This window comes from Syngnathus leptorhynchus, chromosome 17 (genome assembly GCF_054491065.1).
Source record: "Syngnathus leptorhynchus isolate UIUO chromosome 17, UIUO_Slep, whole genome shotgun sequence".
Classification (NCBI taxonomy): domain Eukaryota; kingdom Metazoa; phylum Chordata; class Actinopteri; order Syngnathiformes; family Syngnathidae; genus Syngnathus; species Syngnathus leptorhynchus.
In genome coordinates this window covers 5,782,769-5,808,488 of record NC_141211.1, presented here as the reverse complement: position 1 = coordinate 5,808,488, position 25,720 = coordinate 5,782,769, and the positions used below count along the sequence as shown (strand labels likewise).

General features: G+C 44.1%; 1 protein-coding gene across 1 annotated transcript in view; it reads right to left on the bottom strand.

Moving 5' to 3' along the window:
* ncam1a (neural cell adhesion molecule 1a) overlaps positions 1-21,606 on the bottom strand; it is an 88,403-nt gene extending 66,797 nt beyond the window's left edge. Inside the window, exon 1 of the mRNA XM_085935713.1 lies at positions 21,458-21,606. Coding sequence (XP_085791839.1) covers positions 21,458-21,509 — 52 coding nt within the window. The 5' untranslated portion in view covers positions 21,510-21,606. The remainder of the gene's footprint in view (positions 1-21,457) is intronic.
* Between the last annotated feature and the right edge of the window lie 4,114 nt (positions 21,607-25,720).

Here is a 25,720-nt window from a genome sequence, read left to right as displayed (position 1 = left end):
TTGTTTCCAATCCGCCCCCAAGGCAGATGTTCCGCAGACAAGTTCACTACTCGACTGCACTCGAGGCGCTTCTTCCCCAAAAGCAACCCGAGCTGCATGAATGGAGTCAAAGAAGCTAGAGTGGTCTTGACTTTTTAGAAGAAGAACAAACTATATATATATATATATATTTTGACGTTATGGAGTGGTGATGTTTGCCTGCCTTGATATCAATCTTCGGTACAGAAACATTCCGTGCACTTGGACACTGTATGACTAGACTAAGTCAAACATTGCTTTTGGCTGCTATAACCAATTCCCGAACCTAATATTCAACATTTTTTCCATTTCCAGACATCATGTTCCATTCAATAAATCAGATTGAACTCATGCATCAGCTTGCTGGTTCAATTTTTTTCAAGACTGTATTTCTCCCTTCCCCAATCAGGCATGGTCGGATAATCAATAACAGAAGCACCTAAAAAGTCTCAGATGAATTTGTGAGTCTTACTATGCAAGAACAAAGATGTGTGCAAAGCTTCACCTTAATAAAGCCTAACCCTAACCCTAACCCTTAGCTTAAACAAAAACAATATTGCCAGGCTAAAAAAATTTAAACGTCACGGTCACTTAAGTTAAATCATTACGATGTCAAACGCACTTGTTAAAAAAAAAATGCATTTGCACGAATAAAGCCGAGGGCTAATCTAGCTTTTGTTCTTTTCTTCCTTATCATACATGCGTTGATCATATATGAGTGATGTGCGCTCTATCTTTGTCTTGCCTTACATAGATGGAAAAAAACGCTTTTTTTCTTTCTTTCTCTTTGTGATGATAACAAGCAGATAAGAGTAAAAGACTACACTTATCCACCCGGAGCATTAGCAATGAAATATTTTTCAACCAAGGTCGCTTTCAGACCAAGAGCCTTGAATTCATCTTTATATAACATTTACTTTTTGGCAAAACAAAAAAAAAAAAATTCTTTTTTTTTTTCACAACAAAGCTAGTTGACATTGCAACAGTCACACCATTTGAAATTGGACTACATTTTCCACGTTGAAAAATCACATCAAGCCAGAAGTTGACTAAAATACATTCTTCCCCCCGAAACAATCTAGTTGTTTCCATTCATCGTGGCATATGTAGGCTCAGAGAGATATTACGTGTATTTTTTTCCTCATCATTCACAACTGTTCAATAGGGCAAAGGTGTGCGAAAATAGTTTGGGTGGCAAGTAAACAATTTCATTGCTCACTTTCCACCAGGTTCGCTGATTGTGCTGAACTCCAGCCGTGAAAGGATGGTGGGCTGTGTAGAACCCCCGGCCTAGCCTTAATACCTTTGGCTTTCCACTTTGAGAATGAATCTCTTGATTGATATGTTGCGCCTCACAGCCATACCTCCATTTAGAAGCTCGGCAGCGAGCTATCACACAGCGCCAACAATGCACATACGCGTTCGGAGAAAATTGGGTAATAATACAAGTTGGACATTGGCAATAACTCAATACAATATCATGTCTTATTTTATTTTTTTGGGGGGGTGGGGGGTGTAACTTCAACCTGCACACAGCACAGCATGCAACAAACTTCATTTTATAAGGGAGATACGCAGCAAATAAAAAATGTTGTAATATTTCAACGTTTTAAAGTCCAAGGGATATCTGATATATTGCACACAATTTGCTTTTGCAGGTCACTTCAAACTACGTGGCGGGCCGGATTTGGCCCCCGAGCCTTATGTTTGCACTCTAGGGGATTTTTTTTTTTTTTTCTTTGGTAGTTTTCATTTCACTTTGGATGCAGTCCATTCAAAGGACACATCTCAAACAGAGCATTAACATTGCATTAATCATCCCACTATTGGTTTGTCATGGCAGGATGCCAAAGTGTGCAGCCGCAAGTGTTTCAAGCCGCATTCCAAAACTGTTTTATCTCCACGAGTCTTTTTTCTCTCTCCCTCTTTCCAGTCGTTTGATGCGCTTCTTGAAAAGCAAGTGTCAGCCCTGCGCCGGCGGCCTGCGCGATTACAACTCGAAAACGACGACAGCGTTTGGCAGCTGGTGGTGGTCGCCTGGCAGATAGGTGGCCGAAGCAGTGGAGAGAAAAATCACCTTAATCAAAAATTTTTGAAAAAGAGGTCCCTGCTTTTGATCTCATTTATTTAATTTATTCCTGCAGAATTTAAGTTAGAAGAGAATGGAGGGGCCTATGGCTTGGTTGGCATCCAAGACGCTTCTGCAATTTAATGGTTACCAGATTTGGGAATTGAAACCGAAAAAGTAAGGGAGCTTGTAAAATTTACGAGGTCCTAAGGAGAGAGTTTGACTGGGTGTCGCAAGGTGGTCTTTAAGCGACCCCGTGCTAGCTGTCACATTTTATTCCCATATTATTTACTCACGTTGTGAAAAAGATATGACTGCTTCTCGTACGGCTCGGCCTGTTAGCGTGTCGCCTGAAATCCGATACAGTGAATTTGCCAGTCACAAATTAGCGTACTATTGACTGAAAAAGGCGGCGGATAATGGAAAGAATTGACCAAAGTGAGAGTTGACCAGTCATCCGCAAAAAGGCATCCATGCATATTTGTGACTTATCAGTTACCATGGCAACAAACGGGAAGCGGCAGTATCTCAGTGTAATGAAAGTCAATATGAGCATCCGTGTTTTAGCCAATGAACTACCCGTGTGGTGAACGCTGTATTAACTGGAGTCTCCCAGGTTAGCTGCACGATGCTCTGCCAGAGACAAACCGAACAAAAAAACAACAATGTTGAGCTCTTAAACTTGGTGCTCCACAAAATCATATTTTTCGTAAACGTGATAGATTTTGGCCTCTGCTGTCAATGTGGTGTCCATTTTGTAAAGAGATTTTATTTTATTTTTTACAGTTAAGTACTCACCTGTCGAGAAGGATGCAAGGAGAGTCCACCGGAAAGAAAAGAAAAAGAGAAAAAGGACAAATTAGTTGAAAAGTAAACAATCAGTCTCATAGAAAACAATCAAAAATATATTAAAGAATGACCTTTAAAGTCACTCTGAAACGCTCTTCAGGGCACTTTATCCTCCACCGGGCAGATCGTGTTTGCGCATAATGTCAACAAAGGGCACGCTGATTGGAATATTAAAACGGTGCCACTTGTTTAAAGTGAGAAAAAAAAAGCAGCTTCATAAGGATGAGCCTGCACTTAATTCCACCGCGCCATTGTTTGCTTTTTTTTTTTTTTTTTTATTTGAGTCAGTTTAATGGATTAGCGGCTGTCTCGAGTTACATCGCAACCTTTTGTCAGAGAGATAGCGCTATAATCGCCGGCGAGATACCGACCATTCATTTGCATGCCACCGTTCCGTTGCATCTTTTAGAAGGTCACCTAGTGTTCCTCCACGGCGCTATAAATGAATGTGTGGGGAAAAGGGCTCACAATTGGACGCTAATCCTCAATGCTCAAGGATTTGTTTGAATGAGCTGCTTACATGCTTTGCAACCAAAAATGAGGCAATTTGGAGGTCAGACAAAATTAAAACTAAGAAACGTAAGAACGTGGTTAAAAAAGGGAAACTCGTATTTCACACGTGTCCATAAAATACATTAGTAGTAGATTTGTCGACTTGTAATCAATCATCTAGTTAACCGCTAATTACGCGATAATCAATTCATCGGTTGGGGTCAACGGTTTATTCAATTTTGTCCAAATCTTTCAGGCTCCCATGTTTTCGAAATGCTGTCGTCCTCCATGAACAAAGGCAGATTATCGTCGCGTTTGAACAAAATAAGTGCTCGCCTGCAACGTTAATGAATGCTATCGAAAATAAATGGCTAGAAAATCACGGAACAGTCTGTTCCATTTTGAAACTTGCTCTGCATGAGCAGAACAATGAGCTTGACAAAGTTTAAAAAAAAAAAAAAAAAGTGTGAAGCACATTCTTGAACGGCTCTCAAGGCCACTTTATTCAGTCTGATAAAAGTGGCGGGAAAGAAGCCAACACAGAGGTCAAATTATTAATCTAGCGACGTTCCCATAATGGTAATCACCTCAAACCTCGCGGGTGCTCAAGAAATCGAGGTCAGGTGAGGCAAGGGAAACGTGTCGATGAGAAAGTCGTGTAGATGAAAAAAATATGAAAAGCATCCCAATCAGCCTCTGAAGCGCCGTCAGCGCCATTCGTAGTTACGCTCAATTGTAAAAATGATTTCTCCCCATCTTTTGGCATCCAAGCCAGCTGAAACGTTGGATTTGATCAACAGTCAGATGTTTGCTGCGCTTTCAACCCGCTCGGAATCCGGCCCGGCGCCCTTGTGGAGATTACATAAAATGCAATTATTGTTTTGACCAATATGACAGTATAATCAAGTCATACCTCAGCAATCTCATTACAGCCCGGTCTCAGAGAAGCCTAATTGGAACTCGTATTATCTCTTCCCGTGTCTTTTGTCCCCGTATGTCGGCAGATTCGATTCTAATGTCATTAGCGGCTTTTATGCAGGCAATGACCCTCGTGTCTTCCGATAAACGATCGGAGGCTTCTTTACACACGCCCGCCAAAGGCCTCCCGACAACGCTTTCCGCTCGTCGCCTCGGAAATGTGTATGGGGCCAAATGAACATCATTGTGATTAATACTTTTCCATCTGGAATGTTTGTGAAATTAATTAATTTCACAAATGGAATGAGTAACAACAACGGTGGATGTTTGTTATTCCCCAAAGCAATTGGTCTTTTGTTTCTTTTTCAAATTCATTGCTAACATTGACTAACCTTTTTTTTTTCTTCAAATACTGAACTTGGCGGCAGAGGTTCCCAGAGTTGCAGATATTACCGGAATGAAATCGTACGTGTCTACAATGGCATATTTTGACAGTGTCAATTTAAGTTAGGCTGACCTGCGTTTCTTCCACAACCACAAACTCGAAACGGATCCCTGCGGGCGTTAGACGGGAAATGCTTGTGATTCTCATCAGTGACCTGTCAGGAGTCGGTAAGTGATAGCTCGCCCCCCCCCCCCCCCCGCAAAAAAAATCCAATATTTAATAACAATTCCACAACGCCTGTCATCCCGGACGGCACATCGTGCCAACGAGGTCTGATACATAACCTTTAACTTTGATCAACAATCTCAACAAGGCAAAGAAAAACTTCAGGGCTCCTAAAATTTGAAAACTTGTCAAATTAGATTTCAGTTGACGGATGACTCCTAACTAACAGGAGTAGCCTGGCTATCTCCATCTCCTCCATAAGCATACATTGGATACGGCCATGACATCAGCACTTCAGTAGCCATAAGCGGTAATTACGGCGACCTCTCAGCGCACTCCAACAGGAGCGCGAAAAACTCAGCTACAGTAGGAGAGCAGCTTCAATGTGAGCTCATGTCCTCCTTTTGTCTCAATTGCTCACAGATGTCGCTCACTTCTCATCCGACGTTGTGTAAATAAATACCGGGGGCTTCTAGACGCAAACCAAGTTAATCGGAAACATACTAGTGGATAGTCGGGACGTGGGATTGTGCCAAAGAAAAGCGTTTGAGTTGAAAATTGCGGAATGGCATCTGGCAGCAAGCGAGGAACTCGCATGGCCGTGACGTACGACGGCAAATTAATGAGCGGCGAGAGATAAATCTCCTCAAATGAAATGTTCAGTCTGGTGTCGGGTTCCGCTTTGATCCGTGACATCTGCTCCGCATCGGGAGCTAAAAGCAGACAAGGGTTTCCTCAAAGACCCGACGGAACGAGCCTCCGCGTCCTCCAGCGTAGCCACGCTTCGAAAAAGTCCAGACTCGCTTGTGATTTCAGCCCATTGTTAGACATTCCTTAGTGCCTTTTCCAAAGGGCCGTTAATCAGCACCTTGGCCGTATGAATCCGTTTTCCGGCGTTAGCATCAGGTGGCCCGTACGCCTGTATCGCCATATGTCAAAATGTCACTGACAACATTCTTGCAATTATTTGCTCTCTGTAGCACAAAACAGAAGTGAGGAAATAATTTTTGGTCTAGCTTTAATATGTTAGCCATTTGTTGGCGATTCACACGATCTGGCTTAGGGAGCTTTTTTGAGCCACTTTTTGGAGCTGATGGCTGCAAATTGACATGGGGCCAGATAAGCCCCTTGGTAGGAGCCTGGCCCTGATTAATTAGAGCCAAGGAAGATGAAGAAGGGAAAAAAAAAGTATTTTCACCAGAGGCCATGTCACTGGTTCTTGACCGAGCCAAAGATGACGATGGCTCCAGACGGTAGATCTCCTCTTTTTGCGTAATACAGATTTGATTTTTTTTCTTTTATTGATCATTAGGCAGCAGAATTAACGTTTACAAAGGTCTTGACACATCTCCCGATGTGTTAGTTGTGTTATAGTTTTAGACAAACCCCAAGAGGCTAATAATAGTTTTTCTCCCCAAAAGCTTTTAATCATGTCGTGTTGACACTTTTTTTCCCTCTCTTCAATCATTTTGCAGCAACATAAAAATGACAGACAGGTAATAAAAGTAAAACAAAGTGTGACAAGTAGGGAAAAACAACGGGACAAGGGACCGATGCCATAACAGAGCAGACGCAGTATTTATTCTGACAAGCGCAGATTTGTTGCATTGCTAACGGAGCTTTCCACTTTGCCTTCAAGAACACGCCTACAGAGACTCGGGAACGTTGTGTTCAGGTGCCAGGTCGCAAAAGAGCCTCCCTAAAGAAATCTGGTCAGTTTACAGGTCGGCGTGACCCAAGTGGTTGTAAAAAAAATAAAATAAAATCTATGAGGCAGTACTATGATTCATTAGGTTGGAACGGTAGCTTCAAGTGAAAAAAAAAATGTCTTTGAAACTTGACACACTTCAGAGGAAATTGTTGTTAGCCTCCGGTGGCCGGAAATTATATCATCCATTTTTTTCCCCTCCGGTCATAAGTTCAAACCCGGCTGGGTGTTTGTACGATGGAGTTCGAGAAGGTCCAAATTGCAACGACTGCAGGTGGAAGGCATAATTATGATTAAATGCTCCTACGTGGCTTGGAAGACCAACTCAGCATTGTGGCGCCCGCCGCGTTTTGTTGATGCAAACAGGCAGGTCATCATGTTTTCACTTAGGCGCTGCTGCCGCCGTCTGCCGTACGGCATTAACCCAAATAATGAGCTGACCGCGTCTTGCCGCGCATTTTCCATCAGGGGCTTTAATTGTCAGGTGAAGATAGACCCCAAATGGGTTTTTTTTTAAGATAGAACCAACAGTGTCAGTCGAGGACATGCCCAGGCCGAGGCGACGCCGGGCACTGCCGGCAATTTGGCAAACTCACGACCTGCGCGGCTTTTAAAGTCGCCACGTCCCCATGATGGATTGGAGTCGGGATCTCCAAATACCAGGGGAGAGGAGTCATGGAACATTCCGGAAAGAGATAGGTCAGAAGAGATTAGTCGGCACCTTAAATGACCCATCCGTAAGGACGGATGAGGTTTCGAGTATGACCAGGGGCTGTTTGCTTTTATATTTGTTTATTCCAATGATCCAATTGAAAAGATGATTTCAAAGATTAAAATGTGGTTCTATTTGCCCTGACTCATTTGCCAACCTAGTGAAGTTATGTTTGATAGAATCAATCCAGAGACTCGGCGACGACGTTGACAGTCGGCGCCAGATGTCGGTCGGCGCTAACTCAGACGGATGAAACGCAACATCTAATCAAGTCAGCCGCGTCTCACCGTCTCCTTGTAAGAAAATATTTCCGGCATCAAACCACCTGTTCAACTGATGCAAAGCCATCCAGTTTTTATTAAGATGACCCCCCCCCCCCCCCCCGACACACGCACAACTCAAATCTCTCAAAAAGCCGATAGCAATTATGCTAAAAAAAAAAAAAGCAATCTTGAACGGCGGCTGACAAAAGACGTGTTGAACGCGTGGCTGAAATGCGTCCATTCATCGGCGGCCGCCACTTTCCAAGCTCCCGTCGACATTCCTCGGCGCTAGGAACAATGATGCTACTCCATCCCGCGTCTCTTGACGTTTTTATCTCCGGCCTACCAGCCACGGACTATTCACACGCATTGCCTCCACTGATATGACGGCAAAATGACTTTTTTAGCCCGGGAAACAACGGTCTTTTCTCTAGGAGGAAATGACATTCTTTCCGAGTCTTCAACAACTCGTGTAAAACCAAAGAAGCGAAAAAGAACATGTCTGGATTTGAAACCTGCCCAAGCGACAAACTGGCTGGGCCTGACTCCGAGTGGATGGAGCCATTTGATTCCACATGATTGACGAAACATTTGTACACTCAATAAGACATCGATAGTCAGAAAGATAAAAAAAAAAAAAAAATCGATTTGTCCTCCATCGATTCAGTTCAATAATGTCCTGGGCACCCTGGTGATGACCCGCTCATAAAAATAACTGCCAGCCATCTAACGTTGAAAGAGGAGCAGCCAAATGTTTGACTCTCAGCACGTTATTACAGCAACAGTTGGCGCCGAGCGGACAGCTTCTAATGGAGGCCCGCCTGGTGCAGGGACCCCACGGAACAACTGTTTAGAGCACGGAATGAACTGCCGGCACGCTCAAGGAGGGGGGGGCGCTGTGCGTTTGCCTCTCCACCCGCAATAAATATACCCAAAGTGCATTCCGCGGTGAATGTAAAACTCTCGCCACCTCGACGGACACGTTCACAAGCGGCCGCAACGTTGCCCTACAAATGTTTCTTCCTCACAGTTAATAAATGTTTGACGAAGGGCCCGACAGATTAATCCACTGGCAGCTTTAATCAGATGATATTAGGGTCTGTAAACACTGGCGGGGCAAGAGGGAAGGCGGTGGGGGAACTGCATATTAACATATTTTTTCCATCCCATATACGAAACACAAAATTATTATTTATCAGTGTTTTCTGAACATGTTTGAGATGTCCTTTTCGACAGTCTTCACAAAACGGCCAACTTTTTTGGTAGGACTGCCCCCCCCCACCTTCACAAAAGGCCAAGACCACTTTAAGCCTTTTTTGTTGTTGTTTTTTTACTTAACGGATTCCCAGTGTTTAACTGAGCGCAGTGTTGCATTGAAAAGAAGGCTTCTGGCCCGGAGTTGTTTTTGAATTAGTGCCGAGGAAAAAAAAAAAAAAAAGGCACAGAGACTCAACACACCACACACACACACACTCGCTTATAGCCTTATAGCCTCGCTTTGTTATCTTTGTGCAAAATTAGCCATTTGCACATTCAGAGCTTGCTGCTGCAAAAGCAATCTTTTCAGGGATGTTGCCAAGTTTTGCAGAAAAAAAACCAAGAGGGCACATCTGCTTTGGTTGTGTCTTTAATGAAGGATTTTCAATGGATGATGTTCCACCAAATGTGTTTTTAATGGGAAAAAGGTGCAGCAGGGTGAACCGGCCTCTCTCACCTCCGCAAGCGAGCGTGACAGCAAGCAAGGGCCTAGCGTAGCCACCATCGCTCACGTGGAGTGGACGTGGCAAGGCTAAGAGGGAAAAGGAAGGACATCCCCAAAGATGATTAATCACGGCTTCCCTTTAGCTGTGGATAATGGGAATGGGCTCGCTGGAACATTGACTCAGCGAGTACAGAAAAGAGAAAAAAATAACTTGGCAGAGGCGCAATCATCTGCCCATAAATTTGACGAAAATAGATGCGGGAATCAATCACAGCTTCCAAAAGTGGCAATTCCACTCGGAGGGCTCTCGCAGAAATTCTCCACTAAGCGAGTGAACTTTTTCAAACTATTTTAGCTTTCATATTTCAATTCATTTCAATGCAAAAAGGTGATTTGAGATACAAATGTTTTGAGTTGCAAACACAGTTTCAAACGAGGCGCCAGGGTTGTGCCGATGCTAAAAACGCTGGCAAATGATAAATTTCTTGCCAAGTATGTGCTCCACCAAAAAGAGCTTGCTTAAAGACCCATTTTCGGACACAAGTGGAATTTCACCCACTCCAGAGAGCTGACTATTTGTATACGAGCAATTGAAAAGCTCATTTTCTGCAATACGTCCCCTTGAAGTACAATTTGAATTTCAAAATAAAACCTGGGCAGTTATTGCAGTGTTGTCAAAAATCAGCTATGCAAATGTTATTTGGAGAGGCGCACGCTATCTTATTCGTCTGATTGTCAGGCCGGCCCAGCCTGGCCGCACAACAAAACACAAAACAAGTGGTGGGGGGGCTTAGACATGAGTGTCGAGAATATGCAGAGCTAAACAAGAAAGGCGAGGGAGGAAGCTGACATTAAAAATGCGCAAGGCTTAAATGAACTTGCTCTGACATAAAATATCCATCATGGCTGATGGAGACATGATTGATGCGGAAGCACACACGCTTGCCTCCACGTCAGCCATGCTGCCATTTTTGCAGCAGCGTGAAGGTGATTCGTCAGACTTTTTTTTTTGTTTTTTTTTTCAATGCGTCTAGACTTTTTCCATTCTAGCCGCAGCGGCGTGGTCTTGCAGATACTGGAGCTAACTTAATGAAGGAACGAAGCGTGGCGGAAGCGAGACGGCGCACAGCCGGAGGCGACGATACAGGAGACACCGGGAGCGGAGAGAAAACTAAAGAAGAAGAAATAGAAAGGGAACGGGAAAGAAACAGTTTTCATTGGCCATCGCTGCGTAGGTCGATATCGTCGGAAACGGATGACCGCCGATACGTCCCGTTTTTTGCCATCAATCATGGGAACTAACACGCAAAGTCATTCCATGATTTGTCGCCATTTTGTAAATGTTCCCCGGCTCCCTCGTCGTCCGGAAAAATCAATGAACACCATTTGGAAAGCCACAATATGTTGAACAGCTTTCAACATTCCAGGCTGGCCGTCACCTTTAGCCTCCCTTTGGCACCAATATGCCAGCCTGCATCATTGTCTCAGGTGAAGCCAAGCAGAAAACAGGGCCGCCCCCCCCCTTTCCCTCCCTCCCCCGCCCTCCCGGTCCCACCGCGTCCGGGATGGCGAGGCCGCCTCGGTCTGGCGCCACCTCCTTCAGCCGTAGAGCTGGTTGCACCTCGTTATTTACGATTACCGGCATAAATGTAGAGCGGCGCATCTGCGACGTCCCTCCGAGGACGGAAGCGGCGTCCACTCCATCAATTCCGTCAACCCCCGTCCCCTTTTTAGCTAATTGGATTTTGTTTACGAGTTGCGTGATCACCGTCGACAGCGTAATTGGTGCCGTTGCCTACTCGAGTCTAATGGGGGAGGGCTTCGCTGTCGACTTCATTTTTGCCGCAACCTTTTCAATTCCGCGAGCCGCGATAAGCATTTCATTGTTCACCATCCGGAACATGGAATCAGTGCCACGTCGGGCGTCCCCACGGGTCACCCGCCCAACTTCTTCTTACAGAGATGGATCGAGTCCCCCAAGTTCCATTAAGAAGGATTATTTTTGCAAGTCACTGTATGTAGGTTAATAGAATCTCAATTTAGACAAGATAAGACTGCCCAAAAGCAGCCGGTGACATTTTTCTCGTGCCGCCGTCAACGCCAAATGAACTTCGCGGCCTCCGAAGCCGACGAACAAAAGCAGACAAAAGGAGGCACTGCAGCTAGCGACGAGTAGAGGAGAGGAGAGTGATTAATGAGGCCACACCGGTCGAGAGCATCCTCCCCTCCCCCCTCGTGTCTACTCTGGTGTGCGCAAGCAAGTCTACAACTAATGACTCCCGAGATGTCCTCCGATGATATACAGTATATTTCCTGCAAACATGACGGCGCCCGAATATCTCCTGGAGAGCGCCGGCTACGCAGGTCGGAAGCAAATTAGATGTCAGCTTTTAAGGAGCGGATTAGAATGCGATCCTTTTTGAAGATGTTCTCGCATAAACATGCCTGTTGATAATTGGCCATAAGTATTTTCTTCTCATTACCAAATGATGGGTGCTGTATCTCATTAGTGTGCTGCTACACGGATTACTTATTAGCTAGCTAAGTGGAGAAAGGAACTCAGGCGTGCGGAACCTCAAAAGGCTGACGACAAACTTTTTGGGGAGTTGGAACAAAATCATGTCAGTGACCGATAATCGAGAGTGGAGTCGCCCGTTTTGGATCAAATGTGTCCGGTAATAGAAAAGGACGTGACATGACATCATCCAACAAAAATGGCTACTTTGTTGAAACAGAGTTGTGTGACTGGCCTCCCCCCGCTGACACCAAAATATGCACAGCTGCCGCCCGGTTGCCCAGAAACGGAATGTCATTGCGGAGATACCCCTCCACCCTTGAGGATCGTGTTACAGGAACCGCGGCCGGGCCCAACGAGCACGCTGCTACCCCCTTGACATCTCATTTTTTCTGGCGCCGCTCACTTTTAATGAGATAACTTTGGAAACGAGGCCGATTGGATGAAAGGCAACACCGAGCATCGCTTTGGCGTTATTGAGTTGTCGCTATCATTTTACAAAAAGCTGAAAAATCATCTTTGGGCTTATTTAGTTACAACACAAAGTGGAAATTTTAAATCTTGAAAGGAAATATCTCCTCTCGCTAAAGATATCTCTGTTTAACCTTGTTGAAAAGTCAGCCGGCGATTAAAGGAGTGACGTTTTTTCCTCGACTCACGCTGAGAGGCCGCTACCGGACGTGCTTTAAAAAGAAACGTCGGGTTGCCCAGGCTCTCGCTTATTAACCCGACGGGTGTTTGATTTTTTTTCAAGGCCGCTCTCTCTCTCTCCCTCTGCTATCTCCAAGAGGAAGCTGGCATTTGAGGTTCCCCCCTCGAGACAGGAAAGCCATTGGCGAGTAAGAGGAGCCATCTCGGCAAATGAACTCATTAAGCTGCTCCGTGTCAACAAATAAACGGCGTCCTGAGATTGTTGGCCGCACAAAGATTCAAACGAAAGAAATCGACCGGGTAGGGTGGCAAGGAAAAACTCGAAGCTAAACGAAGCTTTGCAGCTCAGACATGTTTGAATGCAAAGCTCATTAAATTTGGCACACAAAAGCAAGATGCGCTCCCTAATGAGCGGATGCTTTGGGGAAGCTGCCCATGACAGCCTCCACTGTATCCAAATGCGAGCGGCCTCATGCATGGCGGGACTAACAACCGGGTCTTTCTCAGCAGCTTCGCCATCTCGCTGGACCCGCCTCCTCCCGTGTAGCTGACATTCCCAAACTAGTCATACACATGCAACTAAATAGCCTGTATAGGTCTATCATTCGTCTGTGCAAAATAAAACAATATTTAGACAAAAGCAGTGCTCCCGCGTTTCTTCCTCTTCAATTTTCAAAGTGACCGAGAGCCATTTTGATGTGCTACCTATTTGAATCAAAAACAAGCACGTGATTCAAAAATGATCAGAGCACTTCCCGAGGAAATGGGAGCGGGCCAAAACCACGGGAGGTTACTATGGCGCCGCTGCCAGCTTGGCAACGCCGAGCTGAGTCGAGCGGAATAACTATCGGGGCAAAGATTTCACACAGAGTTCGGAGCCACGCTCCAGGAAAGTTAAACCGGAATCAAAGTGCAACCCGTGGCAAATTGTTGGCAAATTTACGCACAAAGATTCTTTTTGTTTTTGCATCCATTTGGGAACGAGCAGTTTGTTCATAATGCATGATGTTGACACAAATCTGTTGGACTGTTTGATTTTTCTCGACAGCTAACAGACTAAAATCAGAGCACCCAAGAATGAACTTTGTTTGGCTTCTTCCGTTGACTTCGTAAAATCAAACCTGTCTTTCCACGCTCGATTAACAAACGCCAGCAATGAGTCGAATGCACTTAAGCGTCGCACGTCGACACGTCTTTTAGCTCGCTCTGCCTGTGCAATTACGGCAATTTTTCCCAAAACAAGTCGCCACTCCTGATTGATGGCGCGCCAATTTAGCCAAGCTACTTGTGCTGCAACCCTATTAAACTTTCAGCGGGGCAACAGCTGCTCATGCATTTACATCAGCGGTAGCAAAAAATAAATAAATAAAAGAGTCTCGCTATTTTCGGGGCCTTCTCTTGCCATTGCCGCAAAAGCTATATGAGGCGAACGACAGAAATTAGGCGATGCACAGATGACGTTCAATCCTTCATTCAATCATGCATATTAATCGGAACATCTTTCCGCATATCACTCAATTGCATTGGATTTTAGACTGGGTGGCTCCATAAAAAAAAAAAAAAACACATTAACGTCGATAAATAACCGGGGAATTAGCATTTTGTAGCGGCAACATTGTTCCTCTAAGAGCCATCAATGCAAATTTGTTGCAGAGCCCAACGTGAACGTGAATAGTCATTCCTGTGATTTGTTGCTTCTCATTTTAGCCTGTAGGATGGGTAAAGAGAAAAAAATCTATCGGAATAAATCAATGTCTCAAAGGTTCAGGAGGAAATTTGGAACTGGACTCTATTTGCCGGCTTTCCTCTAGAGGACAGTCTGCGCTTGATCTCGGAAAAGAGCACGCGAGTGAAAGGAAAGCCATAAATCCAGTGTTTGGAGCCCAGCCCCCTTGACAACACTCCACATTGTGTCCAGACAAGGAGCCAGGCCAGGCACCTTTATTCGAGGCCCAGCTCACGGCCATTTGCTTTTCTCCTCCGGGCGGTGTGTGCGCTCCACCTCCATCCAGTTAAAGTCTTAGAAATGACAACGTAACAAACAGACCCTGAACACATCATGAAGGGTGGATTGACATTTTCGATTCATTTTCAATTCTGCTCAGAATCACAGGAAGATGGAACCTATCCCAAGTGTTTTGGGGCAATCAGTGACGTTGGTATCCATTTCTAAAGTTATGGAAAATCGTTTAGAATTTGCGACAGCTTGAGCATTTAAGAGAGAGCATGTGCTTCATTGGATATTTAACCTCGACACCCTGACATATGAGGATGCACACCAAAAAAAAAAAAAAAAAATCAATAGTCCCTGATGATTTGAAGATGGGTTGCGCGTCGGCAATTGATACCACCTAAAAATCTGACCTTTTTGGTGTGCCAGACTTTCAAAGAAAAAAAAAATCAATAGGTTTGGTTCTAGCTGTACCACGAGAAAGCTCGGGAAACATTATGAAAAAAAATCTGAGGGGTGATGTGCAATTATTACTAATTTTGGATTCTGCTACTAGACTACATGTTTTCTTGCAAGAAACAGCAACTTGGTATGAAATCTTTTCTGTGGGCCATGTGCTTCCCATCACAAAGACTCCGTTGCCAGCCAACAACACGTTTATTTCCAACGGCGTGACCTCATCACCACACATTTCCAGACTTCTCGTATCGGATGCTACCGACTAATTAGATGACGACTGACATGACGTTTTGATAGAAAAAGTCCTCAGAGCCTGTCAAATAAATGTCTCGGGCCGCGTTTTATCTCCTTCCCATCGGGTGACAGCGTTCACGAAATGAACATCACGCTACAACACAAGCCGGGACTCCACTTTTGCTAGCTTTATACCGTCTCATTTCCATTTTCAAAAAACTCAAAAATTAGGACTGAACTGAAAAACCCCTGTAAATAATTTTAGTGTTTCAAGTGAGCCAAGTGAGGGGGAAAGAAATTCCCGAGGTCACATGAACAGACAATTATCATCTCACTCGTGCCACTGGCGCCCCCCCCCCCTCCTCCCCTGAACATAGACACCTTGCTTTGTCTCACAGATAAGTGATAACACAATATCAGAGAGGGAACAACCGGTTCTGCTTTCTTATCTTTGCGCTAAAACAAAGGATAGTGCACGAGGAGACGTCTTTATAAGGAAAGGGAAACCAACAATATTTTTGACAATTATTGCAAAGTATCACAAATATCAGACAAGGAACCTGAACTTTTTGGACTGGGCAATAACGAAAAAGGAGATGAAACTACTTATTTGGACAATAACCACCAAATATATCATGAAGCCACAAAAGAAACTTTCTGCTGGAGAAATTGTAAGATGCGAGAAAGGCAAAATTCGTGCCACATGACCCCGTGGTGCCTTTCCGGCCTTGGAAAAAGACCGGCGGGCCACAGAGGATGCTCGCCTCAAGAATGTGCTCATGTTGCCAATTCAGACAGCAAACAACCAGTTGGTGCATCTCGCAGCATTTTAGTCCACCCGTTGAGGGCGAGGGGGGGGTCTGCAACACAAAGACTGAGGCATCTTAAGACCCGGGGGGTAATTTCAGCAGACTGAGCCCGCACCCCCCTCGTGGTTGCTGGGCATTACATCATGATGGTGAGTCATAGCATGGGGTCAGGAGGCGGTTAAGAAAAAAGGTACAAAGGCGCGGCGACGGCTCATCTCGGAGCCAAAGAGCCGGTCTCGGACATGGTCGATAAATCATTAACCGGCGCTTGTTTGGAAGGTGCCGAGGTCAGCCGACGGTTGGGAAAACTGGACTGTTTAGTTTTCAGAACTGACTGGAGCACATTTTGTTGAGCCCACATTGGATTTTGTTTTCATTCACTACCAAACAGCTAGTCTTGATTTAATCACAACAATTTTGTTGTCCAAACAAGCTCATTTTTGTGTAATTTATATATCAAATGATTCCAATTTTCAAGCAGGACAGTGAGCACATCCGTTTGCAACTTGTGCTTTGAAAATGTTCAACTCACCCGGTGTCAATCGTGTCCTCGACATCGGCTACCACTTTGTCAACTTCCTTCTGAGACCAAATGCAAGGTGAACTTTATTTTTTCATTAGTTTTGGTCTCCTTGGATGTTAATGGCCGCTAATTTGTTGATTTGGTGCAGGCTGGCTCTGCAGCGCTGTGTTTTCTCTTCATTATTTTTTCATTTCTTGCAACGTACACAAAATGTGTAAGCTCCTGTGCAAGCGTACCTTTCCCTTCTCCTTCACAACACCTGACACACTCTGCTTCTAATTGGCTTGCAATAGAAAAGGACTCTAACCTCAGCCAGTCATCAACACGTAAACGTTGCTTCTGATTGGCTGACAAAGAAATTCCAATCTACCTTTTGCACAATGACATTGCATTAATGTTGGACACTGCAGTGAGTGCAAGCGCCACGCCGTATCTGTAAGTGGTGTTGGTTAGGGAGCAAACTCGTTAAGTGACCACAAATCAGTTTTTTTCTAACCCGTATCCACTGGAAGCAAGCAAAAACAAAACAAAGCAAAGGCATTAGTGGGGATTACTTGACAAGATAATCTAAGGCTCTCGATCGCGACACCATCTTGGGAAGCAATCACACACACACCCGCCACAATGCTAATGGCTTGTTGCTAAAGGGACTCTGGAAAGTTAGCATGATGTTCAAATTTGTTATAATTATACTCATTTGCGGCATCTATAAATGAAAATAATCCAATTGCATGGAGGATAATTGTGAGTGAAGAAAGACTAATATTACTGCCGCACTGAGAAGATGAGTTTGTGAGTTGAGTTGCGTTTACTGCTACTATAGAGTCTCCATTTGATTTTTTTTCCGTCGTATGGGGTGTGGTTTTGCCGCAGTCCTTTCTAGGATGAACTTGGCACTTAACAAGATTAAACGACGAGAGCACATAAAGTACAAATTAGAACTAGGACTTACTATACGTTTAATGAGACATAGGTTGAAATACAGACTGCACGTGTTTTTGACATCATCGGAACCACATTAAAAGTGCCGACCTGGTCCTTTCCTCTTCCTACAAATGAGTCTCTGCATATGAGACCGGGCCGGGAGGCTTTTTGGTATCAATTTTGTGTTCCTTCTTCCCCCACATTCACTTTTCAATAGAGCTCCCACAATGCAAATGGCTCACGGCTCCATTCACGCACTTATTAATATGCAGAAGGCCAGCCCATCGCCGACTAACAGTGGCAGGAGATGAAATAGAGCGAGCGACTGTCAAATACGAATGGTACACTAACGAATTCAGTGTAAAAAAATACGCTGAGCATTAATGAAGAATGAAGGCATTATTTAGCTTCGGACCAAAACTGGGAGGCCGCTTCCTTCCTTTATACTCGACATTGAATGATAAATATTAGACAAGAATTATTTATTATTTATTTCCAAAACTGTGTGAGCAAAAGTATTGGAACACGTTACTGGCAGTGTTAAGATGAGCTACAGCAACAACAAGAAAATACAACACTAGGTTAAGAACGCCCCACTAGCTTAATGCTAACATATAATAGAAAATGCCATTGACATGCTAACATTAGCTCAACACTAGCCAAGCATATATTCTTTATCTTCTACCAAAGTTTACTGAGTCAGAGTAGTACTCAAGTAATAGTAGAAGTGCGGCGTTAAATCATGATGCAAAAACTGTTCAAGTCTTCACATTTGTGTTAATTGTTATTTATGTTTTTATGACATACAATGTTATGAAGTGCTATTTCCTTAAAAGTGGATATAAAAAATGTAATAAAAATGAAACTCATCAGTCCAACATTTCATGGATCCAAAGAGGATTTTTGAGCAGTTGTATTCCTCCCTCCCAAAACTTTATTATGATTCGGAGAGCAAGATGCAACAGCGTGTTCATCGTGTCACTTTTACACGCAGATGGTGCAGTGACAAAGTTCCACAGGCTCCTATTTATTCTGAGCGGGACCTTATAATTTTCCTCTTGTTTGGCTGCTTTTTTTCCCTCCAGTTCCCCTTGGTTCAAAAATAGCCCATATGATTTTCATAGCGGCTTTGAACGCACACAACCGCACGGTAGTTATAGTCACATGTGTTTGCCATTTAGCAGTTGTACAATTTCTTTTGCAACTTTCACTGTGTTTTCGTCATTTTTACCGATGGGTGGGAACAATTAAGATTCGACGCTATTCTGCTAAATGATGTTTGCCTCGACTTGAGCTCGAGTGGCCAAATTTGAGTAAAGTATAGAAAAGAGAGTACAAACACGAAGTGATATTAGACTGCCTGAGTTGTTTGCCTTGTCGGTCGACACATCGTTCTCACTGAAGCTAATTAATGCAATGTGATTTTTCACACGGGCAATAATATCGGCATTGACGTGGGCCGAGCGGTTGTTAGGACTGAAAACAGATTTGTGAAAGCAATTTGTGAAACATCAGGGGGTTTAGCATAGCACCCTGCTGGATGCCGGCGAAATATGAAAATGTGTTTTTTCTCAAGTGAAAATTCATTCTACGGCCAACGAGGACTTGTTTCTCTGCGTCATTAGTCATACAACTCAGACGTAAAAACGCCCAGATTGGAAGTCAACTCCTTTTCAAAAAAAAGTCTGAAATCTTCCGAGACGACCGGCATGACAAATTGAAAACTCATCATTTAATCTGAACAATACCACAAGGCAGAGAGGGAGAGACGGTCATGACACTTTCGATTTTGTCGACTCGTTGAAGCGAAACAACTGTATGGTTTTGATTTGCTGGCAAAAACAGGAAAGCCCTTGTCAAATTGTGGCTAATTGTCAATTCAGCTAATTTGACTGGACGCAAATGCAGTGTGATGTAACACATCACAAAAAATGAAATCAGGATCCTGTCAAGATACTCAAATAGCATCGACTTTCTTTTTTCGGTTGAATATACAATACGTTTTCTTGAGTCTCATTTCAGCAACCCTCAAAATTTAATTACCACTGAACCGAAACAGGAACCGGAAATCAATGAAGCCAATTAAGTTGCTCAGCGTTCTCCTAAGCAGTACCACCATTACCCTTTTTTATACACCCTGGCCTATCAAATAATGCGATCAATTTCTTTGACTTTCTTCGCCTGCCGCAACAGAGCGCCATCTCCTCACAGATGTCTAATTATCTCCTTCTCGCTTCTTTTCACTGTTTTTCTTTATGAGCCTACGTGCACTGCGGCGACTTTCTTAAAATAGCTCTGAAAGATCCCATGCAACGCAACATCGTTGACCAGAGTGTAGAAAGGACACGCTAGCCGAGCTGGTCGATCCGCTAATAAATAAAAGTGGTTCAAAGCCACTGGCCTCAAAGCATGGAATAAAGACTGCAAAAAAAGCCAACATGTCTGAATGTATATTTTTAGTAGTGTCAATTCTAAAACGTGAAGTGAATGAATATTCATTCCAAAAAGAGGTATGGTGTGCTCGCTTCAAGCTGTTTATCATTCCCCCCTGTAAAAGTCGTACTGTATTTGTATATAGATAGAATATCGCTAAGCCTCATGAGCGCGAGGTTAGCGTACATTATTCATCCCACCCCACGCAACAACAGTAGCCTACGGCAAGTGCGGAGGTTATCGCCTCTAGCGGCTTTTCAACTCTAATCAACAATTGACTCCAAGTCCCACTTAAGGGCTTACTGCTTCAATCCCATAACTAAAACAAACACAAATAATTGTTGTACAGTGAGAATATATAAGAACCCAGAACCACGATGAAAATCATATAATCACAACAATTCCTTAGTTGAATGCTAATGTGCACCAGCTAATACAAATGTGTATTTATGTTCCAGTAATTATAAAATGATTTAACTAAGATGTGCCTGTAATTAATAAATATACTTTGAGATCTATGTAAATGCATATATATGAATATCTGTATGTACATACGTGTGTATTATATCATTCAAGCTAACACCATTAGCAATATGGTCATTTCAATGACAAATCTACTTGACCCACGAGCGACCAGATGTGGTACTGGAATGCTTGCAAGTTGCCAGTGGAAACGCATCAACAGCAAATAGTCTGCTAAAAATACCAAAAATTTATGCTGGAGAATATCGACCAATTTGCCAGTAAATATTTCATCCGACGCTGTAGTGCTGGTCAACCTGCCGTTTACAGCTTCTGACAGCACACATGGGCTAAATATAACAGTTGGCGTATGAAGAGAAACAGAACAGTGTGTCGACAATGCCTAACTTTGCTCTTTGTAACCAGGCGGACGTCTCGTAAATCAACTATTCTTCCTCTCTCCAAAGGCCCCTGGGAGCCCTCCAAACTACACTTGGGGTCGCCTATAGAACTGGAGGACAGATGTAAGGGGGAGGTGGAGGAGGTTTGAGGCGCTTGTGGGCTTGGGGGGGGTTAAAAAAAGGCTCCCCCCTAACCACAGGAGCCTCGGGATTGGAAGCTATTGTATACACGCGATGACTATTCAGCAGTCTCCAACCGGATTAAACAGCACAGTTGGTTCTGTCTGGACTCTCAACTAGAAACCTCTTTACACATGGGAAGAGACAACCACAGAAATGTGTTGAAATAAATAAAAAGCTACAAAATACGGAAACAGACAAAAAAAGGAAGCCGCAGTCCAGTCCAGACAGTTTTTAGTCAAGGTGGAAAAAACAACTTTTGAACATGTGCACCATGCTGCATTTGACACGTCAGAGTGGAGAGAGGGGGGAAAAAAAGCAGCCTTGGAATGGAATTGTGAGAAGTGGGTGATGCGCCAGAAAAAAGAGCCAACATTTATCTACAAAAGCAAGTTTTCTCCCGACAGACTGATTCCAAGATGCCACGTTTCATTTCAATCCTCTTGGGTAGGCAACTTTTGGTGCGAGCGCGTCGCAGCACGCCTCTGCCGGGTAACGCGCCTCCGGTTGGCCGCCGGTGGCTCCGGAGGATGCTGCACCAGCACCTCAATTAAAAATAAGAATAAAAAGCTCACCTGCGCAGGCGATGTAGAGGAATCCCCAGAGGATGTCCCTTATTTGAAGCATCTTTAAGATGGACTCGTGATATTCTCCTGGTTTTAGAAAAAAACTGGTAAACAACAGCCAGCGGGCGGCTTTCGATCTGTGCTCCTTGTCGCTGCCCGTGTGCGCGCAACAATGAGTGACAAGCAGCGGCAGCGGCAGCAGCGGCGGCAGCAGCAGCAGCAGCGGCAGCAGCAGCAGCCGAAGCACTCACACACGCGCGCGCGTGCACTAACACACGCACATTCACGCGCTCAATTGATACCAGCGCGATTACTCCGCCCGGTGGCCCCTCGCTTGCACAACATGCAATTGCACGGAGGAGGGAGGGAGGATGGAGGAGGATGGAGGAGAAGGAGGAGGAGACGCTTGACAAAGTAGTGCGCGGAGCAGGCGGAGGAGACAGCAGATGGTCCGCTAATTCGGATTATTGAGCACGCGCAAACTGGCCGTTTGCGCTTCAGGAGCGACACGGGAGGCGCACAAGTGCAAAAAGTTGTAATTTAATAATTAGGAAGAATATACATGACAATACGTGTAAAATTGATTATTTGATTGGTAGGGGCATCTTCAATGAAAATGTAATAATAAAATATATCTCAACAAAATAGATTTCAAAACTTCAAACAAACAAACAAACAAAATATGCAACACTCTATAATATTGATCTTTCAAAAGATAATGCAGTTGATTTAGATGTAAAAAAATTGTCAATTTTTTTACTTCAATTCGTTGGTCCTGGTGTGCACGCTTTGGCCACCCGAGGGCAGTATAAAAAAAACATGCATTTATAAACTTAACTCCAAATACTCGACTTCCCGTTTAATTACGGACATTGTGCTTGTGACTTTCTATATGAATGTGCAATATTTCAAACATTCCAGGGAAACTAACAGGTGAGTTTTGAGAGGGTTGGGGAAGATCTAAAATGCATTATTTGATCAGAAAAAAAAATCCACCAAATGCATAACGCAGAACATGCACTTAATTAGCCAACACTTGTATTCCTTAATTCCATACTTTGTAATTCTTGGCCACTAAAATTGTTGCACTAATTCACACTTTCATTGCAATGTTTGAACTTTTACTTCACTTTGACAGTAGTGTCCAGTGTGCACTTTTTAGCTTTGCTGCAAACATTTTGAAAGTTTGACTCCAGTGCAACGTTTCGTTTTGATTAGATGGGTGTTTATTGAGAGGGATGATCACTGTTTACAAATGTTTGGAAATGAGGAGACAGCTGTTTACTTTCAGGCTGGTCACTCACAGGCAATGAAGAACACTGGCGCCTTCTAGAGGACGAACGAGGATAATGCAGTGTCGCTTGAGGTTGCCTTCAAAGCCTGGTAAAAAATACAAGCTTGAGTTTTAATGTCCATTGTTTGTTCTTTATCTATATTATTATTATTATTTTAAAGATGCTGGCATATAATGTCATAAATTAATTGGAAAACCTTCATAGAACATCTGAAGTTTTATTTGGGGGTCGGGGGATAAATTTTATTTGAGGGTCTTTTGTTTGGTGGTGTTTTTTTTATCATGCCTCTAGATAGCAGTACAGGACAAGGTTTCCATCTGTGGTTTAGTTTTTTTTTGTTCTGCAATACTGTGAACTGATTAGGCAACAGTAACTTTTGAAACAGATTGGAAGAGTTGCAAACAAAACAAAGGGATTAGGGCACATTTAAAATATGGACATACAGGCACATATTGTATATCCTCCGTTTTGGATAATAATCTCGTATTTATTCTAACAATTCATACAGGCTTTCTTTATTGCAAAGGTATGTGGTGACCATTTGGGGGAGCTGTGGTCCAGCTGCAACTACATTTTTCAATGAGCTAGCAACTTTTCTTGCATGGATACATTCAGTATACCACCATTAATAATCAATCAGCAATATGTTATTTTGTTCAATATGAAATAATTCAAATCAATGTTCTCAAATTTCATCATTATTTGTTAAAGTTGAAAGTTAAAGTCCCAATGATTGTCACACACACATCTGGGTGTGCTGAAATTTGTCCTCTGCATTTAACCCATCCCCGTGTGATTTTGATCAATCCCCCGGGGGAGAGGGGAGCAGTGAGCAGCTGCGGTGCCGCGCTCGGGAATCGTTTTGGTGATCTAACCCCCCCAATTTCAACCCTTAATGCTGAGTGCCAAGCAGGGAGGCAATGGGTCAAAATCCCGGCCGGGTCGTACCAAGGACCCGGCCGGGGTTTAAACCAACAACCTTCCAGTCTCGAGGCGGACACTCCACTGAGCTGTTTGTTTAGCCAAATGCCAAATGTACGGTGGCTCCTAAGGCTCAATTTCAGGTGAGAAATGTAGGGGGTTGCAAATGCTGACTGCAATGAATTTGTTGTATTGCAAACTCGGAGCACTTTCTGAGGTTCTCCAGAAGGCTTGGCTATTAGATTGTCTTTTCGTGGTTTTGTCCGGGTGCTATCACAGAAATCCACTGCACCCACTAAGTGACTTCCTCACTATTCAGGCCACCAGGCTGGATATCAGGGGCTTGAGCCTCTTGCCTCCCATCCTGCTCCCCAGAGGTTAATTATTTTCACTTTGCCAGGCGTGACTCCAATGGGGGGAGAAGAAAACCCAAACGGGCCGCTGTCGCTATCAACTAACCGCCTCCGAGGAAGTCTCGCTTCACGTGTGACATGTCGCCAACCTGCCCGGCGGACGGCTAATTAAAACGACACGAGCCTGGATGCGTGGCGGCTTGTCGACGTCGCCACGTGGCGCTTTCAGCACTCTCCGGACTTTGTCATTTCGGTAGTGAATGGAAACGGATTGTTCTTCTCGCAAAGGAGGTTGTTTGAGGTCTTTGTGCATATTCAGTATGGATGCAGACGGCAGAAGTGGCAACATGGTCAAATTAGAACACAGAGCATGCATTTAGTTGATAAAATGCTTCAGGTCAAACGGTCAGCAGTAAATGCAATGGCTGATAAACACAACAAACTCAAACAATGTTTGTCTCCACGTCGGCATGCCCCTTGGTCATAGGTGCTTCATAACAAGATCCCAAGACATGCCAGAGCAAGGATCCGTTCTACGCCACAAGACAATGCGTATCAGAGCGTCTTATTTAAAATGATGCCCGCCCGCCGTGCTCCCGACTGTCAGATCATAATGTGTTTTTATGTCTTCGCCAGCGGGACTATAAGTTACTCGCCCATGTCTCGTTTCATTTGCTACTCCCAGGCATCCAATAACGGCGCTTTCTCGCACCTGGCCGCTAATAAATCCTTATGACTTGTTAACCGTCTCGCAGGGAGACGCTTTGATGCACAAAGCTCCTCTCGGTTTGATGCATCACGGACGGCTGCAAAATTTTATTTGAGCGAAGATATTTCTGACTAGAGTTATTTATAATTCCCCCCCAAAAAAGAATTAAAGAAAACTAGATAGATTTTTATTGAGTCTTCCAAACTTTTGACACACTGCAGTAAGCGTTAAGTTGACTGCTGGACATGGCCAAGAAGTGATTTCAAGGCTTTGGAGCAAATAGCATCATTGTTCTTTCTTGGGGATTGGACTGCTCCAAATCATCCCCGGCTTGAAAATGGCGTCATAAATGAGTCCCTTTGTTTCCGTATATCTTGGGCATTATGTGGCATCGGTATTTGGAACCAATTTGTGTCAGCGACATTGAGCCATGAGCCGTCACCGGGGTCGTACATACGGATGCGCTAAAATTATCCCCATAAACCAAAGCAACACTTAAAAATACCCTTGGAAAAAAAAAGAAAAGCCGCAGGCAATGTTCTCTGAAATACCCTGAAATTGATTAGCCATCGTAATTGGGTACAAGCAAAATGAAGCGGTTCAACCTTTAAACAAACACAAAATAGCAACGCTGGCCGGCCACTTGGGAATTTCCCCCCTAAACTTTTCATCCCAGCAAGAAGAATCCCAGCCTCGGGGTCCTTCCTGTGTGGGATTGGCATTTTCTCCCACATCTTCGGTTTCCCGGGCAACCAAAGCTAGAAGCTTAATCAGTTCCCTTGGGTAAAGCGCTGACACGAGATGTGGATTGGCTCCCCTGGGCATTACACGTTTGACGCTGGGTGTACCTTAGGTACCAGTTGAAACACTCGGAAGTCAAGCTACCCGTGTACATTAAGAAGGTTAGAATTGGGCCCTCGAGGGGAATCAGCTTTGACACCCAGCCAGGCCCAACTTAACCTCCCAAGCCATGGACTAAATCGTGCACGAACCT